Source organism: Panulirus ornatus, chromosome 19 (assembly GCF_036320965.1).
Source record: "Panulirus ornatus isolate Po-2019 chromosome 19, ASM3632096v1, whole genome shotgun sequence".
NCBI lineage: Eukaryota > Metazoa > Arthropoda > Malacostraca > Decapoda > Palinuridae > Panulirus > Panulirus ornatus.
Genome location: NC_092242.1, coordinates 60,761,317 through 60,787,922, shown reverse-complemented (window position 1 = coordinate 60,787,922; position 26,606 = coordinate 60,761,317). Strand labels below are relative to the sequence as shown.

At 40.8% G+C, this 26,606-nt stretch overlaps 1 protein-coding gene across 2 annotated transcripts in view; it reads left to right on the top strand.

The window, feature by feature from the left end:
* Sbf (SET domain binding factor) overlaps positions 1–26,606 on the top strand; it is a 209,704-nt gene that overhangs the window by 13,745 nt on the left and 169,353 nt on the right. For both annotated transcript variants that reach the window (XM_071674009.1, XM_071674008.1), the window contains exons 4-7: positions 1,680–1,820; positions 9,811–9,924; positions 16,961–17,066; positions 21,749–21,875. In XM_071674009.1, coding sequence (XP_071530110.1) covers positions 1,680–1,820; positions 9,811–9,924; positions 16,961–17,066; positions 21,749–21,875 — 488 coding nt within the window. The remainder of the gene's footprint in view (positions 1–1,679; positions 1,821–9,810; positions 9,925–16,960; positions 17,067–21,748; positions 21,876–26,606) is intronic.

The window sequence follows — 26,606 nt, the reverse complement described above, 5'->3', positions numbered from 1 at the left end:
TCACATACATATACGTTTTATGTCCCACTTTTTAAACCAGTTATTCCCAGCCACCATTCCTTTTTCAGCACAGAGCTCCACAAGCTTTTCAAAATTTCTATTCACTTTACTGAATAACCCATACCCCCCCCCAGTTTACCCTTAGATGCCACATTACTCACCCCACATGAAAATTACCCATCACAAATGCCTAGTCTTTTGCATCAAAACTACTGGCACACTCAATTCACTGCTCCCAAAACATGTGCCTCATGATTTTTCTCCTCATGGCTTGATTCATGAACATTAACAATCACCCACCTTTTGCAATCTAGTTTCACTTTTACCCACATTAGTCTAGAGCTCTCTTCCTTACACACTTTCACTCACTCCTACAACTGCTTTAGCTGTATTGTTACCCCTAACTTAGCTCTTGTCTTCTCACCAACCCCTGACTTTACTCCTAAGACATTTCCAACCCATTCTTCTCCTTCACCCTTGAGCTTTGTTTCACTCAGAGCTAGAGCATCCAGGTTTCTTTCCTTAAACATATTACCTATCTCTCCCTTCTTATAATGGGTACATTCACACACAATTAGACACCCCAGCTTGAGCTTTAGAGAAAGATGAGTACTTCCACCTGACTCCTCCTTTTGTTCCACATTTTAGAAGTCGAAATACTAAGAGGATAAGGTTTGCAGACTCCTTCTTCCACCCCCTTTAAGTCACCTTCTGTAACATGCATGGAATATAAGGGTAGAATTCTTCCTCCCCTACCCCACGGATAATCTGAGGTACTGTTGTTAACTTTTTTACACTTGCAATTCTACACTTTGTTTCCAGTTAACAGAAGAAACTATATTGGGTAGCATCTTTAAGATCACAGGAAGCAGTTACATAGTCCTTTAGTATGTGTTTGTATAACATGCTTGGAGCTGCTGTGTAGGTATGTTGGCTACAGTACCAAATATTCTTGGGGTCCAAACTTACCTAGGCAGCATATCCACAAGCTGAGCTGCAGGGGTAGAGATTAAATCCTGTAACCAGTATTGGTTTATAGTTAGTAGTAGGTATGGTAACTGACTAAGAATGATGTTTTTGTTAGAGCTTAGACATTTGAACTGTAGATATGTGCTACTGAGTATGCTATGAGATCCTCAAAGCTATCCATCATTATTATGAGTTATGAATATGTGTAGTATGTATGGGGATAACCAGAATATTTATGGTAGATATTTTATGGTTAAGATTATTTTGAGATGTAGGACATTGGTCAGGGATATGATTTTATGAATTATTATATGTATTAGATTTTTCTAACTTTAGCCTTTGTTTTTATTCTTTATTTTAGTTGTTTTTTATGTATAGGTGGAGATGTTATACTTAGAATAATCTTATGTATATATTTTTGATTGCCAAAGATCCTTTAGCTTTGAATTAAACATTTGTCTTAATATCTTCCCCATTCTTCTGTCCCCTAACCCCTGACTTTTCACTATAAGTTGTAGGACTTCTTTTTACTTTTGATCAAGGAAGATGTGAAGATTTCACCTTTCAGTTAGAGCTCAACAATATGTTTGTGAAATAGAATGATAGTCAACCAATTCTGTGTACATAATACCAGCTTCACGTATGTCACCTATCAGATGAAATGATGAAGCTTCTTGTCTTGAGGTAAAAACTGCTATTTCTTTATGCAGGAGGATGATGCCTTGGAGCTCGGCAGTGGAAACGTACGGGGCATGGGTCCACCTGTTCCCATTATCACACACCACTCTATTATGTATGCACCAAAGTGCCTCGTCCTTATTTCCACCCTTGATTACTTTGAAACATTTAGGGTAAGTCTATCATCATTTTTGTTTTCATTGAAAGTTTATGTGTGTTGGATGTTATTTGTTGGGGACTGTAGAATGAGTTAGTTGTAATTATAAAAGACAGTTATTTTAGTTTATGTGAAAAGTAAGGTTAAGATTAGCAGGGGAGACAGACAGACTGGCTGGTTGGAGTGTGAGATTGAGTGAAGAAAAACTGGAAAAGGTCTAGTGTTATAGATATTCAGGAGTGGACATGGCAGTGGATGGAACCATGAGAGCTGGAGTAAGCCAGGAGGTGGTGAGGGGAGGTAAGGTTCTGGTTTAATTGAGGAGCGTATGGAAAGAGATGTAATTGTGAGGGCAATATAGGTACTTTTGATGGTATAGTAGTTGTGATGGTATTGCATGGATACTAAGCATGTGCCCTTGACAAGAAACTACAGGAGAGGGTTGATGTTTTGGCAGTTAGATGCTTGAGAACAGTGTATGGAGTGAGGAGGGTTGATTGAGTAAGAATTGATAGAGGAAGAGAGGTTTGTGGTAATAAGAAGAGTATGTCTGAGGGGGCTGAAGAGGGTGTTTTGGAAAGGTTTGGACTTATAGAGAGGATGAATGGGGAGAGGCTGACTAAAAGGGTACTATACATGTGTCAGAAGTGGAGAGGATACAGAGGAGACCAAATTGGTGATGGAGGGATATATTGAAAGGTAGCTTTAAGTGTTCAAGGACTGAACTTGCAGGAGAGTGTGATGCAGGCATGGGATAGAGCAAATTGGAGCAGTGTGATATACTGAGGGAGATGTGCTGTCATAGGATGAACCAGGGTATATTAAATGGTTAGACATAATTACAGAAAGGTCTATGGGATTGGCTATGGCTTGGGAGCTCTGATTTCAGTGCATTATACATGACAGGTAGAAAGTGGATTTGGGTAATGTATGTGGGAAATGGTAAGTTTATATGAAAAAGAATATTCAAAATGAAGGAAAAAGTAAAAATGTATGAAGGAAACATTAGGAGAGATTGGAATCAGTTAAGAAAAGTTATTAGAGAGAGCAGATTAAAGTTTTATAGTTTGTACAAGTAGATGACCCCAAATCCAGCAAACTAAGATCCAGAATGTTCCAAAAAATTCTGCTTTGCTGGGTTAAGATCTACAGATCAAAAAATACACCAATCGTATGAAATTGTTTGAAGCATTCTATTCATTTCTAAATACATCTTTTTATTCTCCCTAAAATTTAATGATACTCTCTCACCCCAACTCTCATTTGCCCTCTTTTTCTCCTCTTGCACCTTTCTCTTGACCTCCTGCCTCTTTCTTTTATACATCTCCCAGTCATTTGCATTATTTCCCTGCAAAAATCGTCCAAATGCCTCTCTCTTCTCTTTCACTAATAATCTTACGTCTTCATCCCACCACTCACTACCCTTTCTAATCTGCCCACTTCCCATGCTTCTCATGCCACAAGCATCTTTTGCGCAAGCCATCACTGCTTCCCTAAATACATCCCATTCCTCCCCCACTCCCCTTACGTCCTTTGTTCTCACCTTTTCCCATTCTGTACTCTCTCCTGATACTTCCTCACACAGGTCTCCTTCCCAAGCTCACTTACTCTCACCACTCTCTTCACCCCAACATTCTCTCTTCTTTTCTGAAAACCTCTACAAATCTTCACCTTAGCCTCCACAAGATAATGATCAGATATCCCTCCAGTTGCACCTTTCAGCACATTAACATCCAAAACTCTCTCTTTCGTGCACCTATCAATTAACATGTAATCCAATAATGTTCTCTGGCCATCTCTCCTACTTACATACGTATACATATACGTATACTTATGTATATCTCTCTTTTTAAACCAGGTATTCCCAATCACCAGTCCTTTTTCAGCACATAAATCTACAAGCTCTTCACCATTTCCATTTACAACACTGAACACTCCATGTACACCCATTTACAACACTGAACACTCCATGTACACCAGTTATTCCCTCAACTGCCACATTACTTACCTTTGCATTCAAGTCACCCATCACTATAACCTGGTCTCGTGCATCAAAACTACTAACACACTCGCTCAGCTTCTCCCAAAACACTTGCCTCTCATAATTTTTCTTCTCATGCCCAGGTGCATATGCACCAATAATCATTCATCTCACTCCATCCACTTTCAGTTTTACCCATATCAATCTAGAGTTTACTTTCGAACACTGTATCACATACTCCCACCACTCCTTTTTCAGGAGTAGTGCTACTCCTTCCCTTGCTTTTGTCCTCTCACTAACCCCTGACTTTACTCCCAAGACATTCCCAAACCACTCTTCCCCTTTACCCTTGAGCTTCGTTTCACTCAAAGCCAAAACATCCAGGTTCCTTTCCTCAAACATACTACCTGTCTCTCCTTTTTTCTCATCTTGTTACATCCACACACATTTAGACACCCCAATCTGAGCGTTCGAGGAGGATGAGCACTCCCTGCGTGACTCCTGTTTCCCCGTTTAGAAAGAACGAGGAGAAGTGGGAGACCAAATTGGAGGTGGAAAGATGCACGCCTTTCACCCCCCTGCATGTTCAGGCCCTGATCACTCAAAATCTTTTTCACTCCATCTTTCCACTTCCAATTTGGTCTCCCACTTCTCATTCCCTCCACCTCTGACACATATATCCTCTTTGCCAATCTTTCCTCACTCATTCTCTCCATGTAACCAAACCATTTCAAAACACCCTCTTCTGCTCTCTCAACCACACTCTTTATATATATATATATATATATTTTTTTTTATTTTGCTTTGTTGCTGTCTCCCGCATTAGCGAGGTATCGCAAGGAAACAGACGAAAGAATGGCCCAACCCGCCCACATACACGTGTATATACATACACGTCCACACACGCAAATATACCTACCTATACATCTCAATGTATACATATATATACACACAGAGACATATACATATATACACATGTAGATAATTCATACTGTCTGCCTTTATTTGTTCCCATCGTCACCTCGCCACACATGGAATAACAACCCCCTACCCCCTCGTGTGCGAGGTAGTGCTAGGAAAGGCACCAAAGGCCCCATTCGTTCACACTCAGTCTCTAGCTGTCATGTAATAATGCACCGAAATCACAGCTCCCTTTCCACATCCAGGCCCCACACACTTTCCATGGTTTACCTCAGACGCTTCACATGCCCTGGTTCAATCCATTGACAGCATGTCGACCCCAGTATACCACATCATTCCAATTCACTCTATATATATATTGATATATATATATATATATATATATATATATATATATATATATATATATATATATATATATATATATGTGAATAAGAGCAAGGTTATTAGGTACAGTAGGGTTGAGGGTCAAGTCAATTGGGAGGTGAGTTTGAATGGAGAAAAACTGGAGGAAGTGAAGTGTTTTAGATATCTGGAAGTGGATCTGGCAGCGGATGGAACCATGGAAGCGGAAGTGGATCATAGGGTGGGGGAGGGGGCGAAAATTCTGGGGGCCTTGAAGAATGTGTGGAAGTCGAGAACATTATCTCGGAAAGCAAAAATGGGTATGTTTGAAGGAATAGTGGTTCCAACAATGTTGTATGGTTGCGAGGCGTGGGCTATGGATAGAGTTGTGCGCAGGAGGATGGATGTGCTGGAAATGAGATGTTTGAGGACAATGTGTGGTGTGAGGTGGTTTGATCGAGTGAGTAACGTAAGGGTAAGAGAGATGTGTGGAAATAAAAAGAGCGTGGTTGAGAGAGCAGAAGAGGGTGTTTTGAAGTGGTTTGGGCACATGGAGAGAATGAGTGAGGAAAGATTGACCAAGAGGATATATGTGTCGGAGGTGGAGGGAACGAGGAGAAGAGGGAGACCAAATTGGAGGTGGAAAGATGGAGTGAAAAAGATTTTGTGTGATCAGGGCCTGAGCATGCAGGAGGGTGAAAGGAGGGCAAGGAATAGAGTGAATTTTAGCGATGTGGTATACCGGGGTTGACGTGCTGTCAGTGGATTGAATCAAGGCATGTGAAGCGTCTGGGGTAAACCATGGAAAGCTGTGTAGGTATGTATATTTGCATGTGTGGACGTATGTATATACATGTGTATGGGGGGGGGTTGGGCCATTTCTTTCGTCTGTTTCCTTGCGCTACCTCGCAAACGTGGGAGACAGCGACAAAGTAAAAAAAAAAAAAAAAAAAAAAATATATATATATATATATATATATATATATATATATATATATATATATATATATATATATATATATATATATATATATATTTTTCTTTCATACTATTAGCCACCTCCCGCGTTAGCAAGGTAGCGCCAAAAACAGAGGACTGGACCTTTGAGGGAATATCCTCACCAGGCCCGCTTCTCTGTTCCTTCTTTTTGAAAATTAAAAAAGAACTGAGAAGGGAGGATTTCCAGCCCCCCGCTCCCTTCCCTTTTAGTCGCCTTACGCAGGGAATACGTGGGAAGTATTCTTTCTCTCCTATCCCCAGAGGTATAAGTTTGCTGAGTATTCCTGGTAAATTATATGGGAGGGTATTGATTGAGAGGGTGAAGGCATGTACAAAGCATCAGATTGGGGAAGAGCAGTGTGGTTTCAGAAGTGGTAGAGGATGTGTGGATCAGGTGTTTGCTTTGAAGAATGTATGTGAGAAATACTTAGAAAAGCAAATGGATTTGTATGTAGCATTTATGGATCTGGAGAAGGCATATGATAGAGTTGATAGAGACACTCTGTGGAAGGTATTAAGAATATATGGTGTGGGAGGCAAGTTGTTAGAAGCAGTGAAAAGTTTTTATCGAGGATGTAAGGCATGTGTACATGTAGGAAGAGAGGAAAGTGATGGATTCTCTAGTGAATGTAGGATTGCAGCAGGGGTGTGTGATGTCTCCATGGTTGTTTAATTTATTTATGGATGGGGTTGTTAGGGAGGTGAATGCAAGAGTTTTGGAAAGTGGGGCAAGTATGAAGTCTGTTGCGGATGAGAGAGCTTGGGAAGTGAGTCAGCTGTTGTTCGCTGATGATACAGCGCTGGTGGCTGATTCATGTGAGAAACTGCAGAAGCTGGTGACTGAGTTTGGTAAAGTGTGTGAAAGAAGAAAGTTAAGAGTAAATGTGAATAAGAGCAAGGTTATTAGGTACAGTAGGGTTGAGGGTCAAGTCAATTGGGAGGTAAGTTTGAATGGAGAAAAACTGGAGGAAGTAAAGTGTTTTAGATATCTGGGAGTGGATCTGGCAGCGGATGGAACCATGGAAGCGGAAGTGAATCATAGGGTGGGGGAGGGGGCGAAAATCCTGGGAGCCTTGAAGAATGTGTGGAAGTCGAGAACATTATCTCGGAAAGCAAAAATGGGTATGTTTGAAGGAATAGTGGTTCCAACAATGTTGTATTTTTGCGAGGCGTGGGCTGTGGATAGAGTTGTGCGCAGGAGGATGGATGTGCTGGAAATGAGATGTTTGAGGACAATGTGTGGTGTGAGGTGGTTTGATCGAGTATGTAATGTAAGGGTAAGAGAGATGTGTGGAAATAAAAAGAGCGTGGTTGAGAGAGCAGAAGAGGGTGTTTTGAAATGGTTTGGGCACATGGAGAGAACGAGTGAGGAAAGATTGACCAAGAGGATATATGTGTCGGAGGTGGAGGGAACGAGAAGTGGGAGACCAAATTGGAGGTGGAAAGATGGAGTGAAAAAGATTTTGTGTGATTGGGGCCTGAGCATGCAGGAGGGTGTAAGGCGGGCAAGGAATAGAGTGAATTGGATCAATGTGGTATACCGGGGTTGACGTGCTGTCAGTGGATTGAATCAGGGCATGTGAAGCATTTGGGGTAAACCATGGAAAGCTGTGTAGGTATGTATATTTGCGTGTGTGGACGTATGTATATACATGTGTATGGGGGTGGGTTGGGCCATTTCTTTCGTCTGTTTCCTTGCGCTACCTCGCAATTGCGGGAGACAGCGACAAAGCAAAAAAAAATATATATATATATATATATATATATATATATATATATATATATATATATATATATATATATATATATGTGTGTGTGTGTGTGTGTGTGTGTGTGTGTGTGTGTGTGTGCATGTATATATGTTTTGGGAGCAGCTGAGTGAGTGTGTTAGCAGCTTTGATGCACGAGACCGGGTTATAGTGATGGGTTATTTGAATGCAAAGGTGAGTAATGTGGCAGTTGAGGGTATAATCAGTGTACATGGGGTGTTCAGTGTTATAAATGGAAATGGTGAAGAACTTGTACATTTGTGTGCGGAAATAGGACTGGTAATTGGGAATACATAGTTTGAAAAGAGAGATACGCATAAGTATACTTATGAAAGTAGGAGTGATGTCCAGAGAGAGGTATTGGATTATGTTTTAATTGATAGGCATGTGAAAGAGACTTTTGGATGGTAATGTGCTGAGAGTGGCAGCTGGAGGGATTTTGATCATTATTTTGTGGAGGCAAAAGTGAAGATATGTAGAGGTTTCCAGAAAAGAAGAGAGAATGTCGGGGTGAAGAGAGTGGTGAGAGTAAGTGAGCTTAGAAAGGAGACTTGTGTTAGGAAGTACCAGGAGAGATTGAGTGCAGAATGGCAAGAGGTGAGAGCCAATGACATAAGGGGAAAGTGAATGGCAGGAATGGGATGTATTTAGGGAAGCATTGATGGCTTGCACAAAAGATGCTTGTGGCATGAGAAAGGTGGGAGGTGGGCAGATTAGAAAGGGTAGTGAATGGTGGGATGAAAAATTAAGATTGTTAGTGAAAGAGAAGAGAGAGGCGTTTGGAAGATTTTTGCAGGGAACTAGTGCAAATGACTGGGGGATGTATAAAAGAAAGCGGCAGGAGGTCCCACACGATATACTCTTAAAACCTTCCACAAAGTGTCTCTATCAACCCTATCATATGCCTTCTCCAGATCCATAAATGCTACAAACAAACCCATCTGTTTTTCTAAGTATCTCTCACACATTCTTCAAAGCAGACACCTTATCCACACATCTTCTACCACATCTGAAACCACATTTCTCTTCCCCCATGCCTTCACTCTCTCAATCAAAACCCTCCCATATAATTTCCCGGGAATACTCAACAAACTTTTGCCTCTGTAGTTTGAAAACTCACCTTTTTCCCCTTTGCCTTTGTACAATGGCACTGTGCATGCATTCTGCCAAACCTCAGGCACTTCCATGGTCCATACGTACGTTGAATATCCTTACCAACCAATCAACAGCGCAGTCACCCCCATTTTTTAATACATTCCACTGCAATACCATCCATATCCACTGCCATGCTGGATTTCATCTTCTGCAAAGCTTTCACTACCTCATCTCTCTCAACCAAACCATTCTCCCTGACCCTCTTACTTCACACACCAACCCAAACCAAAACACCCTATATCTGCCACTCTGTCATCAGAAACATTCAACAAACCTTTGAAATACTCACTCCATTTCTTTTTTTTTTCCTTCATTCATATTTTCCATTTCATGCATTAGCGAGGTAGCATTAAGAATGGAGGACTGAGCTTAAGAGGGAAAATCCTCACTTGGCCACCTTCTCTGTTCCTTCTTTTGTTGACATGCCTTTAGGGGAGGATGATGAATAGTTTGTAGTTAAGGTTTCCTAGATGATAAATGGTTTGGTTGTGACTCTTGCAGTGTTTGCCATTGCATCAGCAGCTCAAATCTGCTTCATTGCAGAAGGGAATCTCAGAACTTTAATGATGCTTTGCTGCTACTGTAATGTTATTAAGGTTATAGAGCTCTAATGATTAAGAGATGTTTCTCACAGCTTTTAAAGTGAAAAGAAGCAGAATATAAACCATAATTAAAGTTGATAGGGCTTTGAATGATTTGATACACTCATTGGATGTTTTCAAGTTAATTCATGCAAGGGAAAAGAGATAAGTGTCTTTTCATAAGTGGTGTATGACCCTACCATAATTTGATGGTGGTCCTCTTCAGTGTGTTATAAAAGTGTTGCTTTCTTACAGAATTGCATGGGAATTGTGTACACTGTGTACATGGAAGGTTTAGGGGTGAGTATGGAGACGCTCATTGGTAACATGGTGGGTTATGTCCAAGTGCCGCCACCAGGAGGACCGCAGGTTAGTACAATTTGTATTGCATTTCCCCGTAAAGTATGTGGTCCATTCTTAGCTGAAGTCATAGGAATGTCATTTAAATTGTGTTTTAATGAATATGATTTGAGGAATATGTTTAGTGGTAGAATGGGTGAAAAGTTATACTTTGAGTTTTTTTTAAGATTATCGGACCTCTGCTTGGTCCGACATGGGCCTTTGCCTGTTGGCGGCCCGTTCACTTTGAGGTGGTTTGATCATATGGAAAGAATGGAAGACTGGGAGTTGACAAGGAGAGTGTATGATAGTACAATTACAAGCATTGGTGTAAGTGGAAGACCACCTGTGACATGGTCAAATAGGGTGGAGGAATACTGGAGGGAGAGAAACAGTGAAAGAATGCATGGAATGGTGTATGTAAGGGAGGCATGTAAGGATAGGGATAAGTGGAGACTCTTTTTGCCATGGCCACCCTTTAATGGGATTTTGTGGAGGGAACAGGTATCAGAGGTATAGATAGATGGATACGTATTGTCAGATAACTTTTCTTTGCATTGAATACTGTATAAATACATCCATGCGTACAGGTAGTCAGTCCTAGTTTTTTCAGGATTTTGGAGGGTCTGCAGCTTATGATTCTTATTATGCACTGGTAAGGTTAGGGAAGTTGACTGTGAAAGGGCCCTGAGAGATATATATGCATTAAGTATTGACAATGCCAAATATTGAGAGTTTAATAGAGTTTGTGAGTGGAATCTTCCATGGTCAAATTGAATGCTTAGGAGTGTTGCCTCCTTCATTGAATCACTTTCTTTTAAGAGAGTGAGTGGCTAACACTGGGGAAGTGAAAAGTGTAGCTTCATTTTTTATGTAAGTACAGCTGTAACTTAATAAAAGGGAATAAAGTTCTGCTGTAACCAAAAGATAACACTCATTGTTGGTTAAAGATTTAAGTTCCCTTGATCATTTAGGCTATTTTGTGCCAGTAAGCTTCAGTACTGTTACTTGTATTACTTTGGGGGGTCAACTTAAGATCTTTAGTATTGCCTAAGCCAAGAAAGAAAGAAATAGTTTTTAAAAAAAGGCAGAAAAATTAGACAGGAAAGTTAGGACTAGCTTGCAAATGGACCTCTACAAAGCTAAGTACAGGTAACTCTTGTTAATGTAACACCTTTGGGAAGTTGGTTATGCTGGATAATCAATTTTTTTGTTTTACCGATATTTTTATTATCTAACTGAAGAAAAGTTTTACTATGATAGAAGCCAAAAATATTAACTAAAGACTGGAAAAATTTGGAACAGTATTATCCTGGTTGCAGGAGTTGGTCTACAGTGAACCAAGCTGTTCAACCACCCCTTGGGGTTGGTTGATATAATGGATACCTGGCTCAGGCGTATCCCTGAGGTAGGGGAGAAAGAATTCTACCTCCATGTTCCTTGTGTGTTGTAGAAGATGACTAAAGGGGTTGGAGAAGGGGACTGGAAACCCTCCTCTTCTTGTATTTCAATCTCTAAAAGAGAAACAGAAGATGGAGCTAGGCAGGGAGTGCTCTTCCTCCTTGAAGGGTCAGACTAGGGTGTCTGCTTGTGTGTGGATGTAACTAAGATGAGAAGAAAGGAAAGATAGGTAGTATGTTTGAGGAAAGAAACAAGGATGTTTGGCTTTGCATGAAACAAAGCTCAAGGGTAAAGGGGAAGAATGATTTTGGAGGTGTCATGGGAGTAAAGTCAGTGCTTGGTGAGAGGACAAGAGGTAGAGATGGAGTAGCACTACTTCTGAAGCAGGAGTTGTGGGAGTGTCTGATAAAGTGTAAGGAGGTGAATTCTTGATTGATGTGGGTAAAACTGAAAGTGGATGGTAAGATATGGGTGATTATCGGGGCTTTTGAACCTGACCATGAAAAGAAAGATCATGAGAGATAAGCAATGATTACATGTGCAAGAAATGCATGTAGATGTGAAAGGTGAGAGGTAGGCAGAATAGAAAGGGTAGTGTGTTGGGATGAAGAGGTAAAGTTGCTAGTGAAAGAGAAAAGAGAAATGTATGATTGGTAATTACAGGGAAGGAGTGCTAATGATTGGGAGATGTATAGGAGAAAGCAGCAGAAGGTCAAGAGAAGGTGCAGGGGTTGAAAAAGAGGGCAAATGAGAGCTGGGGTGAGAAAGTATCAAGCTTTAGGGAGAAAAAAAAGATGTTTTGGAAGGAGGTAAATAATGTGCAAAAGACATGTTGAACAAATGGGAACATGGGTGGATGGGGCAAAAGGGGAAGTGATAGTAGGTAGTAATGAGGTGAGCAGGAGATGGAGTGAGTATTTTGAAGGGTTATTAAAGGTTGATGATAGAGTAGTAGATGTAGGGAGTTTTGTTTAGGATGGTATGCGAAGTGAGAGAGTCATGGAGAGTGGTTTGGTTAAGAGTGAAGAGGTGGTAAAAGCCCAGCATAAGATAAAATGCAACATGGCAAATGGAGTGGATAGCATTGTTGTTGAATTTATAAAGAAAGGGGGTGACTGTGTTGTTGATTGGTTGGTAAGGATATTCACTGTATGTATGGATTATGGTGAGGTGTCTGAGGATTGCCAGAATGCATGTATAGTGCTGTTGTATAAAGGCAAAGGGGACAGATATAAGTGTTGAAACTGCAGATGTATAAGTTTGTTGAATATACCTGGTAAGTTATATGGGAGGGCATTGACTGAGTTGGTGAAGGCATGTACAGATCATCAGATTGAGGAGGAGCAGTGTGGTTTCAAAAGTGGTAGAAGATGTATTGTTCAGATGTTTGCTTTAGAGAATATGTGTGAGAAATATTTAGAAAATCAGATGAATAAATATGTAGCATTTTTAGATCTGGAGAAAGCATATGATGGAGTTGGTAGACATACCTTTCACCCTTGATAAAAACTCCATGCTTCTAGCAGCTTATCTCCCACACCATATTTTCTTAATACCTTTTACAAGCCACCTCTGTTAACCCTATCATATTCCTTCTCCAGCTCCATGAATGCCACATATAGATCTGTCTGTTTTTCTAAGCATTTCTTTCACATTCTTTAAGCAAACACCTGATCCACACATCCTCCACCACTTCTTAAACCAAACTGCTCTTCCCCAATCTGATGTTATGTACATGCCTTCACCCTCCCAATCAATACCCTCCCATACACATTATCAGATATACTCAACAAACTTTTACCACTGTCGTTTAAACACTCACCTTTATCCCCCTTGTCTCTATGCTTTGGCACAGTAAATGCATTCCACCAATTCCCAGACACCTATCCATGATTCATACATATACTGAATAACCTTACCAACCAATCAAATACACAGTCATCCTCTTTCTTAATAAATTCAATAGCAATATCATCATCTCCAGCCAAATTGCTGCATTTCATCTTGAGCAAGGCTTTCACCACCTCATCTCTCTTCACCAAACCACTCTCCATGACTCTCTCACTTTGCATACTGTCCTGACCAAAACACCCTACATCTGCCACTCTATCATCAAACATATTTAATAGTCCTTCAAAATACTCACTCCTCCTCCTCACTTCTTCAATATCTGTTATCACTTCCCTTTTTGCTCCCATCATCAATGTTCCCATTTGATCTCTTGTCTTTCATACATTATTTACCTCTTTCCAAAACATTTTTTATTTTCAATACAGTTTACTAATGCTCACTCACCTGAACTAACATGTGTCCTCTTTTTCAACTCCTGCACCTTTCTCTTGACCTCCTGCTGCCTTTTCTTATATATCTCCCAGTTGCTGGCACTCCTTCCTTGTAATTACCACCCAAACAGCTCTCTTTTCTCTTCCACTAGCAGCTTCACTTCTTCATCACACCACTCATTACCCTTTCTAATCTGCCACAAGCACCTCTTGCACATGCCATTACTGCTTGCCTAAATACCTCTCATTCCTCACCCACTCCCTTCATTTCATTAACTCTTACCTTTGCCATTATACACTGTCTTTCCTGGCATTTCTTCTCACAAATCCCTTTTGCAAGCTAACTTGTCTTCTTTATGATGGTTGCATCATGAGCATGAAGGTCTTAGGATATGTTGAAATGGTGTTTGTGTTGCTGTAGTTATGGGTGATATTTAGTCGGAGAGTGTGATTGATTCATGTTTTTCTTGTGAGTGTGGTTTTGATGAGTGTATGTTTGGTGGTTTGAAGTATGAGACTGAGTTAGAAGGTCAAATCTTTAGAGTTTGTTGAGTTATATCACTGTATATGTGTTTTGTCTGTTTAATTTGTTGGGGCAGGAGGGATCTGTGAGTAGATGTTTACTGTGTGAGGCAGGAGTAAGGTTTTTATTTCTACTTAGTGGTTGGTGGCTATAGGGTGGTTTGAGTGTGAGGGGTCTAGTGCTTTTACATAGCATTGAATATTGAGCTTGTTCAGGTGTGATTGTATGAGAGGAACTTTGTTTAATGTGAAGGCTGTGAATTTGTTTAATGTGAAGGTAGTGAGTTTGATGTGAAAGTTGTGAGTTTTGTGTTTGCAAGGCAACCAATAATTGTTCTGAGTCCACTTTTTTGTATGATTTGCTACTTTGTGATATTTTTTTTTCTTTTTTTTTTTTTTCTTTTTTTGTCGCTGTCTCCCGCGTTTGCGAGGTAGCGCAAGGAAACAGACGAAAGAAATGGCCCAACCCACCCCCATACCCATGTATATACATACGTCCACACACGCAAATATACATACCTACACAGCTTTCCATGGTTTACCCCAGACGCTTCACGTGCCTTGATTCAATCCACTGACAGCACGTCAACCCCGGTATACCACATCGCTCCAATTCACTCTATTCCTTGCCCTCCTTTCACCCTCCTGCATGTTCAGGCCCCGATCACACAAAATCTTTTTCGCTCCATCTTTCCACCTCCAATTTGGTCTCCCTCTTCTCCTCGTTATATTTGCTTTTAAGAATTTGGAAGACCAGACAGATGAGGTATGGTTGAAAGTGGAGTGGATAAATCATTTGCATAGGATGTTGAGCAGTTCTTATTCTTGTCCAAATCTGGTGCCAGTTAGTGTTTTGAGAGCATTTTTAGTTTGTATGGTGCTTTCGTGTTGATGTTATTAGCGTAGGGAGTGAATGTAGTATGTGTTGTTTGTAATGCCTAGATTGGTATTTGATTTCTTGGGAAAAACTGTTCATTCAAGGAGACTGGAGGATGGGAGGTGGATATATGATCTCCTCAAGTTAAAAGAGTAATTGAAGACCTGTGGAGATGCATACATTTTGTTATGGATGAGCTATTTACTCCAGTTGTGTAATGTAGTGCTGCAAGTTTGATGTTTCTACTGTGGTGTCAGGATGTTTGCAATGTGATTGGTCATCTGCATGGATGGGACAGAGAAAGAGATGAAGGTAAGATCAGAGAGATAGAGAGGAAGCAAAACTTAAGTTAAATGGGAAACCCTTGGTTTTAGTGACTTGCCTATTTACAGAGGTTTGGTAGAGATACAGGTGGTGAATAAGTTTTGGATAGTATGTAAAAGGAGGAAGTCCAAAGTAAATGCTGGTAAGTAAGATAATGATTCTAAGAAGATAAGGATTGAAATGATAGACATAGCATAACGTAAAAATACAGTAGATAGATATAGTGAGCTGTAGTGGAAGTTCAGGATTGGTGGTCATCGTTTAGAAGAGATTAGAGAACATGAGTATTTAGGTTCAGCACTGTGCAAACATGGCATATTTGAAGAAATAAAGAAGAGAGGTGTCCAAGAGAGGCAGGTCATTGGATCATGGGAGAATTGTGAGACCTTAAAGATGAATATTTGAAAGGACAAGGACAGTATAGTCTCCAACCTTTGCCTACAGGTGTGAAACATGGATGTGGAATAGAGAAGGCCTCTGAATTGAGTTACTTAAGAGGTGCTTTTGGTGTTACCAGTTGGAAAAAAGTAAGTGATGCCAAAATGTATTAAAGATGTGGAATGTTAGAGAGGTAAAGACATTAGTTGTTTGTCGGAGGGGGTTTAAGCAAAATACTTTGATGTGGTTGTCAGGTAGCAAGGATAAATGATTATTGTGTGATAAGGGGAATTTATAGGAGTGAGGTTGAAGGAGATGTATTGAGGGAAAGAGAGCCAGCTTCCTGTCAAGGAAAAGTTAAGGGGTATATTTAGGAAAGAACCTAGGAAGATGAGGAGTCATGTGTTTAAGTTTGGCAGTTAAGAGAGTTTTCCTCATTGGCCACCTTGGTTGGGGTAAAAGGGCATCAATTATATAAGTAGACAGATGATCGGTAGTTAGGGTAAAGAGCATCAAAAGCCATATCTTTGATGGTACAGAGGAGCATATTTTTCCCGTCATCATTTTATTTATGTGAATTTAATTGCATCCATAACTATGATTTAGTTTAGTAACCAGTATACCATCCCTGGTTACCCATACATTTGGCCCATACAGAATCCCATTCAAGCATCCCTAACTCTACTGAATTCCAGACATTCTTCCAAAATTACTTCCTTCAGAGCTACATACTTCACTACTTTTTCTCTCCATCCCACCCATGGTCTGACCCTAACTTTATAACTTTATGCTGATGTCTGTCAGATATTCTGTCATAATGCAGAGGCTAGTGTTTAGCCAGTGACATAATTCTTTTTTGTGTTAACATATATGTTTTTTTGTGTCCAACTCACTGTTTTGTATTGGTTTTGTTTGATAAAAAGTTTTTCTTTAAAGGATATTACAGTAAAATCCAACACTGTTCTTTGTGAGGATTTTATGGGATTTTATCCTCAATGATTGACAGTGAATCATTAAGGGCTGGAAATATTTCAGATATTCTTATGATGGAAGCATTCTATTGGCAAGGATTAGTGGGAGAATGCAGACATTGTTATTTAATGTGGCAACTTATTGTACTGAGTGAATACTTATAAAACTGTAGCATAGAAGGCAAAATTTCACTTGCCATAGTTGAATCTGCTGTATGAATTATGAACTTCATATATGCTTGTCAGCAAGAACAAAGCAAAAAGGGTATAGACATATTTGAGTGATTTTACCCACTCTGGTATTTCTTCAGGTTCGGTTCAGCATTGGTGCTGGTGACAGACAAGCTCTCCAACCTCCTGCCTCACCAACTCTCCCAGTCACAAATACCACCATCCTAAGTCTCTTCAATCAATTAGGTAAGCCAATTATGTGATGATGATAAGAGGAGGTTTCTCAGTGAAAATGCTCACCTGAATATTGTGTAAAATTTTATGTTCTTCAGGTTTTTTTAACTGATTTTTTTGAATAATTTTCAGTTGCTTACTCAGAACTAAAGCAACAGTTTGCTCTGAAATGTTGATTATTTATTTATTTGTTACACTTAATTGCCATCTCCCACGTTAGTGCAAGGAAACAGACAAAAGAATGGCCCAACCCACCCATATACACATGTATGTACATGAACGCCCACACACGCACATATACATACATATACATTTCAATGTAAATTCATACATATATACACATGTACATATTCATACTTATTGCCTTCATCCATTTCTATTGCCACCCCTCCACGCATGAAATAGCACACACACACACACACACACACACACACACACACACACACACACACACACACACACACGCACACACACCTACCTGAACGTGCAAGGTAGCACTTGGAAAAGACAAAAAAGGCCACATTTGTTCACACTCAGTCTCTAGCTGTCATGTGTAATGCACCCAAACCATAGCTCTCTTTCCACATCCAGGCCCCACAAAACTTTCCATGGTTTACCCCAGACGCTTCACATGCCCTGGTTCAATCCAATGACAGCACGTCGACCCCGGTATACCACATCATTCTAATTCACTCTATTCCTTGCACGCCTTTCACCCTCCTGCATGTTCAGGCCCCGATCACTCAAAATCTTTTTCACGCCATCTTTCCACCTCCAATTATTATTATTATTATTTTATATTTATTTATTTTGCTTTGTCGCTGTCTCCCACGTTTGCGAGGTAGCGCAAGGAAACAGACGAAAGAAATAGCCCAACCCACCCCCATACACATGTATATACATACACGTCCACACACGCAAATATACATACCTATACATCTCAATGTACATATATATATATATACACGCACAGACACATACATATATACCCATGCACACAATTCACACTGTCTGCCTTTATTCATTCCCCTCGCCACCTCGCCACACATGGAATACCATCCCCCTCCCCCCTCATGTGTGCGAGGTAGCGCTCGGAAAAGACAACAAAGGCCCCATTCGTTCACACTCAGTCTCTAGCTGTCATGCAATAATGCCCGAAACCACAGCTCCCTTTCTACATCCAGGCCCCACACAACTTTCCATGGTTTACCCCAGACGCTTCACATGCCCTGATTCAATCCACTGACAGCACGTCAACCCTGGTATACCACATCGATCCAATTCACTCTATTCCTTGCCCGCCTTTCACCCTCCTGCATGTTCAGGCCCCGATCATTTAAAATCTTTTTCACTCCATCTTTCCACCTCCAATTTGGTCTCCCACTTCTCCTCGTTCCCTCCACTTCTGACACATATATACTCTTTGTCAAGCTTTCCTCACTCATGCTCTCCATGTGACCAAACCATTTCAAAACACCCTCTTCTGCTCTCTCAACCACACTCTTTTTATTACCACACTTCTCTCTTACCCTTTCATTACTTACTCGATCAAACCACCTCACACCGCATATTGTCCTCAAACATCTCATTTCCAGCACATCCACCCTCCTCCGCACAACTCTATCTATAGCCCATGCCTCGCAACCATATAACATTGTTGGATCCACTATTCCCTCAAACATACCCATTTTTGCTTTCTAAGATAACGTTCTCGACTTCCACACATTTTTCAATGCTCCCAGAACTTTCACCCCCTCCCCCACCCTATGATTCACTTCTGCTTCCATGGTTCCATCCGCTGCCAGATCCACTCCCAGATATCTAAAACACTTCACTTCCTCTAGTTTTTCTCCATTCAAACTTACCTCCCAATTGACTTGTCCCTCAACCCTACTGTACCTAATAACCTTGCTCTTATTCACATTTACTCTCAGCTTTCTTCTTTCACACACTTTACCAAACTCAGTCACCAACTTCTTTAGTTTCTCACCTGAATCAGCCACCAGCGCTGTATCATCAGCGAACAACAACTGACTCACTTCCCAAGCTCTCTCATCCACATCAGACTGCATACTTGCCCCTCTTTCCAAAACTCTTGCATTCACCTCCCTAACAACCCCATCCATAAACAAATTAAACAACCATGGAGACATCACACACCCCTGCTGCAAGCGAACATTCACTGAGAACCATTCACTTTCTTCTCTTCTTACTCGTACACATGCCTTACATCCTCGATAAAAACTTTTCACTGCTTTTAACAACATACCTCCCACACAATATATTCTTAATACCTTCCACATATACATACATATACCTTCAACATATATATACATATACATTTGCATACACAGACATATACATCTCCTTTTCTCTTTCATACTATTCGCCATTTCCCGCCTCAGCGAGGTAGCGTTAAGAACAGAGGACTGGGCCTCTGAAGGAATATCCTCACCCGGCCCCCTTCTCTGTTCCTTCCTCGGGGAAAAAAAAAAAGAAAGAAAAAAAAAGAGAGGGGAAGTTTTCCAGCCCCCTGCTCCCTTCCCTTTTAGTCGCCTTCTACGACACGCAGGGAATACGCGGGAAGTATTCTTTCTCCCCTATCCCCAGGGATAAGACATATACATATATACACATATACATATTCATGCTTGCTTTTGCATCATTGCCCCCCACTTCAGCAAGGTAGTGCTAGGAAAACATACCCACAATTCTGCTTTCCAAAACCAATAGCTTACTCCCTGATTCTCAAGGCAAGCTGGATTTGATGATGTCCTGAGGGACTTATACCTTCTATGTTAGAACGGTTATTTTATTAGTAGCTGCAGTCAGCCATTCCCCAAGGGTCTGTCTGTCCTCGCATAACGAAAATCAAAGGCATCATAAGATTATTATAAAACTACATGCCAAACTTCACACTGCACCAGAACACTTTTGACCAGCTGGCATAATGAAATAGTAAAAAGAAATTGTACATTACTGAAATTAAGGCTTAGTTGTATCAGGAAAAATTTTAAGCATATGAGCATTGACCAAGTTCCTCATGCTTCAGGAACTTTGGTCTTCAAAGGTATTGTATTTCTGTACCTTAAGTGATGTGAACATGTGTTTTTCCTTTTTTATTGTCACTCTGTATAGCTTTTTTTAGTACTGAAATATGAAAAAAAGCAGTAGACAAAAATCCTCAGGAAAAGAATGAGTTATGTCTCAAAAGATAAACTGACTATATAAAAACCTGCTACCTGTTTTGATACATTCCCCCAGAAAAATAGTCTGCAGTTAGCTGTGTTTCTTAGAGAACTTTGAACTAGATGCAGTTGTTTTCAGGCATAATGAGAAATCTTTTTATTTTTTTGTATTTCATCTATACAGCCAGTCTTTAAGATATTGTTACAGGTACACCACCGAATTTCCAGCAACAGATGGTTCAGCACCTCCTTTAGTCTGAACAAAATTATGTGATGGAACTTGGAATTACCGCAGCCACCAGACTAGTTTACTGGGCAGCCACAGATGGCATTGTGTGTAGGACACGCTTATTTACATTCTTTACACTGCAGTTGTTGGTGGTGATGCCACAATTCTGTGAGATTCATAGCTTATTTTGCTTAAATTCAACCCTAACTATGGCTTCTAAGACATATGAGAGTGTCAGTCGTGGTGTTAAACGTATACACCAGTCCATATCATTTCAGGATAAAGTAGAACTGTTGAAAAAATGGACTGCAGTGTTTCAGTGCATATCCTATGTGACATCTACAGTATTGGTTCATCGACCGTTTACGATATAAAGAAGCAAAAGGAGAAAATATTGAAATTCTATGCAGACAGTGATTCCAAGAAGCAAATGGTGATTAGAAAAACTACGAAAGATGGTAAGAGTACTGAGCATGATCGAATGATGATGGAATGGTTTTGACAGTGTCAGAGTGATGGAGTGGACTTGTCAGGTAGCATTATAATGAACCAGGCTAAGTTGTTCCATAAAAAACTTAAATTACAGCATGAGCGTGACTATAGCGAAAAATGGCTTCAAAGATTCATGAAGCCTCATGGAATTTCCATGAATAAAGTGTGCGGAGAAAAGCTGTCTGCAAACCATGAAGGTGCTGCCAAGTATGTGGACAAATTTGTGAAGCTCGTAGCTGACGAGCACCTCAGTCCTAAGCAGGTGTATAATGCAGACGAAACTGCATTATTCTGGCGATGCACACCTAGGAAAACACTAACAACAGAACATGAAGGCCCCACAAGATTCAAACAATCTAAGGACAGACTTACCATCTTAGGGTGCTCAGACATTTAATATTTGTTTGATTTAAATTTGTAGCTGACCATGGTATACTTTAGACACATGGAAAGACGTATAATTAGTGGGTTAGAGTTGTGTTGATGAGTTATTATTACATGACCACGGTTGGTCTGGCAAAATGGTTTATCTGGTAAGGCTTGGAACCAAGAGTGCCGGAAAATCGGTGGTGTACCTGTATTAGTAATCTGATATTTAGACTAGGAACTCTCACAAATATAGGAGGACAGAATGAGGGAGCTTATATGCAAGACCAAGGCATGCAAGGAGGAATGTGAAATATGTTGTGACTGGATTATCTGAAGAAGATTCAGTTATAGTGATCTTGCTTGACAACAGGAAATGGGACAAGGAATATCGATTTATCTGCAGATTTCTTTTACAGGTATCAAGAATGTTTTGGTGCTTTTCTGTGCTGCCCTGACTGAACATAAGATTCTTTTCCATAGCCAGTCATACTGCAGACTCACAGAATCTTGTCATGCCCTCAAGGCCCTTCTTTACCCCTTCAAGTAAGTGATGGGGGGCTATTTTAAATCACAAAATATTACCTACACTAAGCTTTTTAGTTGCAATTTTGTACCTTATGTAACACCCACATGTGGACTTCTGGCATTCTTTCTACAAACATATAATCTCTCCCTGTCATACATAACATATGACAACACTTAACTCACATGGCTCATTCTTCATAACTCTATAGATTTTCATGCAGTGAGCACATTGTACTATTCTTGCCTTTTGGCAAAATGGTAGGAGCAATAGATAGAAGTAGTGGGTAAGAACATTTAGGGAGGAGCATTAGTTAGAATGATTAGGTGGAAAGAGTTGGCTGGAAGATTAAGCAAGAGTATTAGATAGTAGTCAGTAGGAACATGAGGTAGGAACTTCTGCAAACATTGTGCTAGAGTTGCCCTCTGCCAGTGGTCTGTTTAGGGTAAGACACTAAATGCTAAGAAGTGGCACAGGAATTCACAAATTATGGAGACTTTATTGCTATGGTTACCCCCTTTAGGGAGTTCCAGTTGGGAACAGGCATCAGAGATATAAATAGATAGATAGATTTACAAATGAATTTTTTCTTAAATCTAGCCATTTGATTTGATTGTTTTGCTTCTAAAGCAGATGTTTACTGCATAGTGGCTACATTGCACCTCTGTAGAGTGCCTAATTGGATAACGCTGTGAATGAGTTTATTGTGAGCATTGTACTTGTATGGAAAATTTTATGTTGGTACCATTTAGCAAAAAGTTAACCTGATCTTTGTTGGGTGCAGCTGTAGCAACACCCGCTTTAATTTCATGCCTGGGAAGAAAGATGATGACAGCTTTAAAAAATGGCAGGTCATGAAACTGTCTATCTGTATCTCTGATGTCCAATTTCTCCGGGAACTACCATCAAGGGGATGGCCATAGCAAATGATTCTCCACTTATCCCTGTCCTTACATGCCTCTTTGCATACACCATTCCATGCATTCTTCCACCATTTCTTTCCCTTCAGTACTCTTCCACTCAATTTCCCCATGTTTCACTCAGCCTTCGACTCCACACTTCATTTCCTTTGCATTTCCTGCCATAATAGATATATCAAACACCCCATATTCTATGTCCATATTTCAGCTGCGTAGGACAGGGTCAGGAGTATTATGCTGTACCTTAATCCTGTCTTCACTTCTATACCTACACCTCTACCCTTTATTATTATATTGAGAGACCCAGAAACTCTTATACCCTGTGCTGCTCTCTCCCTTGTCTCTCCTTCAATTTCACCAAGCTTATCAAAGATCACTCCCAGTAACTTAATTTTTGTCACCTCCTCCAGTCTGTCTTCCCCCATATCTCTAAAACTTGTTAGTACACTTTCTTCTGTCACTCTATAAGGCTTTACAGAATATATGCTTTCACTCTCTTATGTTTTAAACACTATGACTTTACTTGCACCTACCTTCAGCTGCCTACATTTACACCCATCATAAAACACACAACCTTTTGCAACTCCTCTTCATTCACAGTGAGCATCACAGTATCATATGCAGACAGGCTTGTCACTAGCCACCATACTTCACTACCACCACACACCATCTCTGCATCCTCTTTCCCTAGTATTGCTTTCATTGCTCATATCACTCTATCAAAAACTACTGACACACTCACTCATCTGCTCCCAAAATGCTTGTCTCTCATGGTCTTTCTTCTCATGGCCAGGTGCGTATGCACCAATAATCACCTATATATATATTATTTTTTTTTTTATTATACTTTGTCGCTGTCTCCCGCGTTTGCGAGGTAGCGCAAGGAAACAGACGAAAGAAATGGCCCAACCCCCCCATACACATGTATATACATACGTCCACACACGCAAATATACATACCTACACAGCTTTCCATGGTTTACCCCAGACGCTTCACATGCCTTGATTCAATCCACTGACAGCACGTCAACCCCGGTATACCACATCGCTCCAGTTCACTCTATTCCTTGCCCTCCTTTCACCCTCCTGCATGTTCAGGCCCTGATCACACAAAATCTTTTTCACTCCATCTTTCCACCTCCAATTTGGTCTCCCTCTTCTCCTCGTTCCCTCCACCTCCGACACATATATCCTCGTGGTCAATCTTTCCTCACTCATTCTCTCCATGTACCCAAACCACTTCAAAACGTTTACCCTCTTCTGCTCTCTCAACCACGCTCATTTTATTTCCACACATCTCTCTTACCCTTACGTTACTCACTCGATCAAACCACCTCACACCACACATTGTCCTCAAACATCTCATTTCCAGCACATCCATCCTCCTGTGCACAACTCTATCCATAGCCCACGCCTCGCAACCATACAACATTGTTGGAACCACTATTCCTTCAAACATACCCATTTTTGCTTTCCGAGATAATGTTCTCGACTTCCACACATTCTTCAAGGCCCCCAGAATTTTCGCCCCCTCCCCCACCCTATGATCCACTTCCGCTTCCATGGTTCCATCCGCTGCCAGATCCACTCCCAGATATCTAAAACACTTCACTTCCTCCAGTTTTTCTCCATTCAAACTCACCTCCCAATTGACTTGACCCTCAACCCTACTGTACCTAATAACCTTGCTCTTATTCACATTTACTCTTAACTTTCTTCTTTCACACACTTTACCAAACTCAGTCACCAGCTTCTGCAGTTTCTCACATGAATCAGCCACCAGCGCTGTATCATCAGCGAACAACAACTGACTCACTTCCCAAGCTCTCTCATCCCCAACAGACTTCATACTTGCCCCTCTTTCCAAAACTCTTGCATTTACCACCCTAACAACCCCATCCATAAACAAATTAAACAACCATGGAGACATCACACACCCCTGCCGCAAACCTACATTCACTGAGAACCAATCACTTTCCTCTCTTCCTACACGTACACATGCCTTACATCCTCGATAAAAACTTTTCACTGCTTCTAACAACTTTCCTCCCACACCATATATTCTTAATACCTTCCACAGAGCATCTCTATCAACTCTATCATATGCCTTCTCCAGATCCATAAATGCTACATACAAATCCATTTGCTTTTCTAAGTATTTCTCACATACATTCTTCAAAGCAAACACCTGATCCACACATCCTCTACCACTTCTGAAACCACACTGCTCTTCCCCAATCTGATGCTCTGTACATGCCTTCACCCTCTCAATCAATACCCTCCCATATAATATATATATATATATATATATATATATATATATATATATATATATATATATATTTTTTTTTTTTTTTTATTTTTTATTTTGCTTTGTCGCTGTCTTCCGCATTTGCGAGGTATTGCAAGGAAACAGAAGAAAGAAATGGCCCAACCCACCCCCATACACATGTATATACACACACGTCCACACACGCAAATACACATACCTATACATCTCAATGTACACATATATATACACACACAGACACATACATATATACCCATGCACACAATTCACACTGTCTGCCTTTATTCATTCCCATCGCCACCTCGCCACACATGGAATACCATCCCCCTCCCCCCTCATGTGTGCGAGGTAGCGCTAGGAAAAGATAACAAAGGCCCCATTCGTTCACACTCAGTCTCCAGCTGTCATGCAATAATGCCCGAAACCACAGCTCCCTTTCCACATCCAGGCCCCACACAACTTTCCATGGTGTACCCCAGAAGCTTCACATGCCCTGAATCAGTCCACTGACAGAACGTCAACCCCAGTATACCACATCGATCCAATTCACTCTATTCCTTGCCTGCCTTTCACCCTCCTGCATGTTCAGGCCCCGATCACTCAAAATCTTTTTCACTCCATCTTTCCACCTCCAATTTGGTCTCCCACTTCTCCTCGTTCCCTCCACCTCCAACACATATATCCTCTTGGTCAATCTTTCCTTACTCATTCTCTCCATGTGCCCAAACCATTTCAAAACACCCTCTTCTGCTCTCTCAACCACGCTCTTATTATTTCCACACATCTCTCTTACCCTTACATTACTTACTTGATCAAACCACTTCACACCACACATTGTCCTCAAACATCTCATTTCCAGCACATCCACTCTCCTGCGCACAACTCTATCCATAGCCCACGCCTCGCAACCATACAACATTGTTGGAACCACTATTCCTTCAAACATACCCATTTTTGCTTTCCGAGATAATGTTCTCGACTTCCACACATTCTTCAAGGCTCCCAGGATTTTCGCTCCCTCCCCCACCCTATGATCACTTCCGCTTCCATGGTTCCATCCGCTGCCAGATCCACTCCCAGATATCTAAAACATTTACTTCCTCCAGTTTTTCTCCATTCAAACTTACCTCCCAATTGACTTGACCCTCAACCCTACTGTACCTAATAACCTTGCTCTTATTCACATTTACTCTTAACTTTCTTCTTTCACACACTTTACCAAACTCAGTAACCAGCTTCTGCAGTTTCTCACATGAATCAGCCCCCAGTGCTGTATCATCAGCGAACAACAACTGACTCACTTCCCAAGCTCTCTCATCCCCAACAGACTTCATACTTGCCCCTCTTTCCAAAACTCTTGCATTTACCACCCTAACAACCCCATCCATAAACAAATTAAACAACCATGGAGACATCACACACCCCTGCCGCAAACCTACATTCACTGAGAACCAATCACTTTCCTCTCTTCCTACACGTACACATGCCTTACATCCTCGATAAAAACTTTTCACTGCTTCTAACAACTTTCCTCCCACACC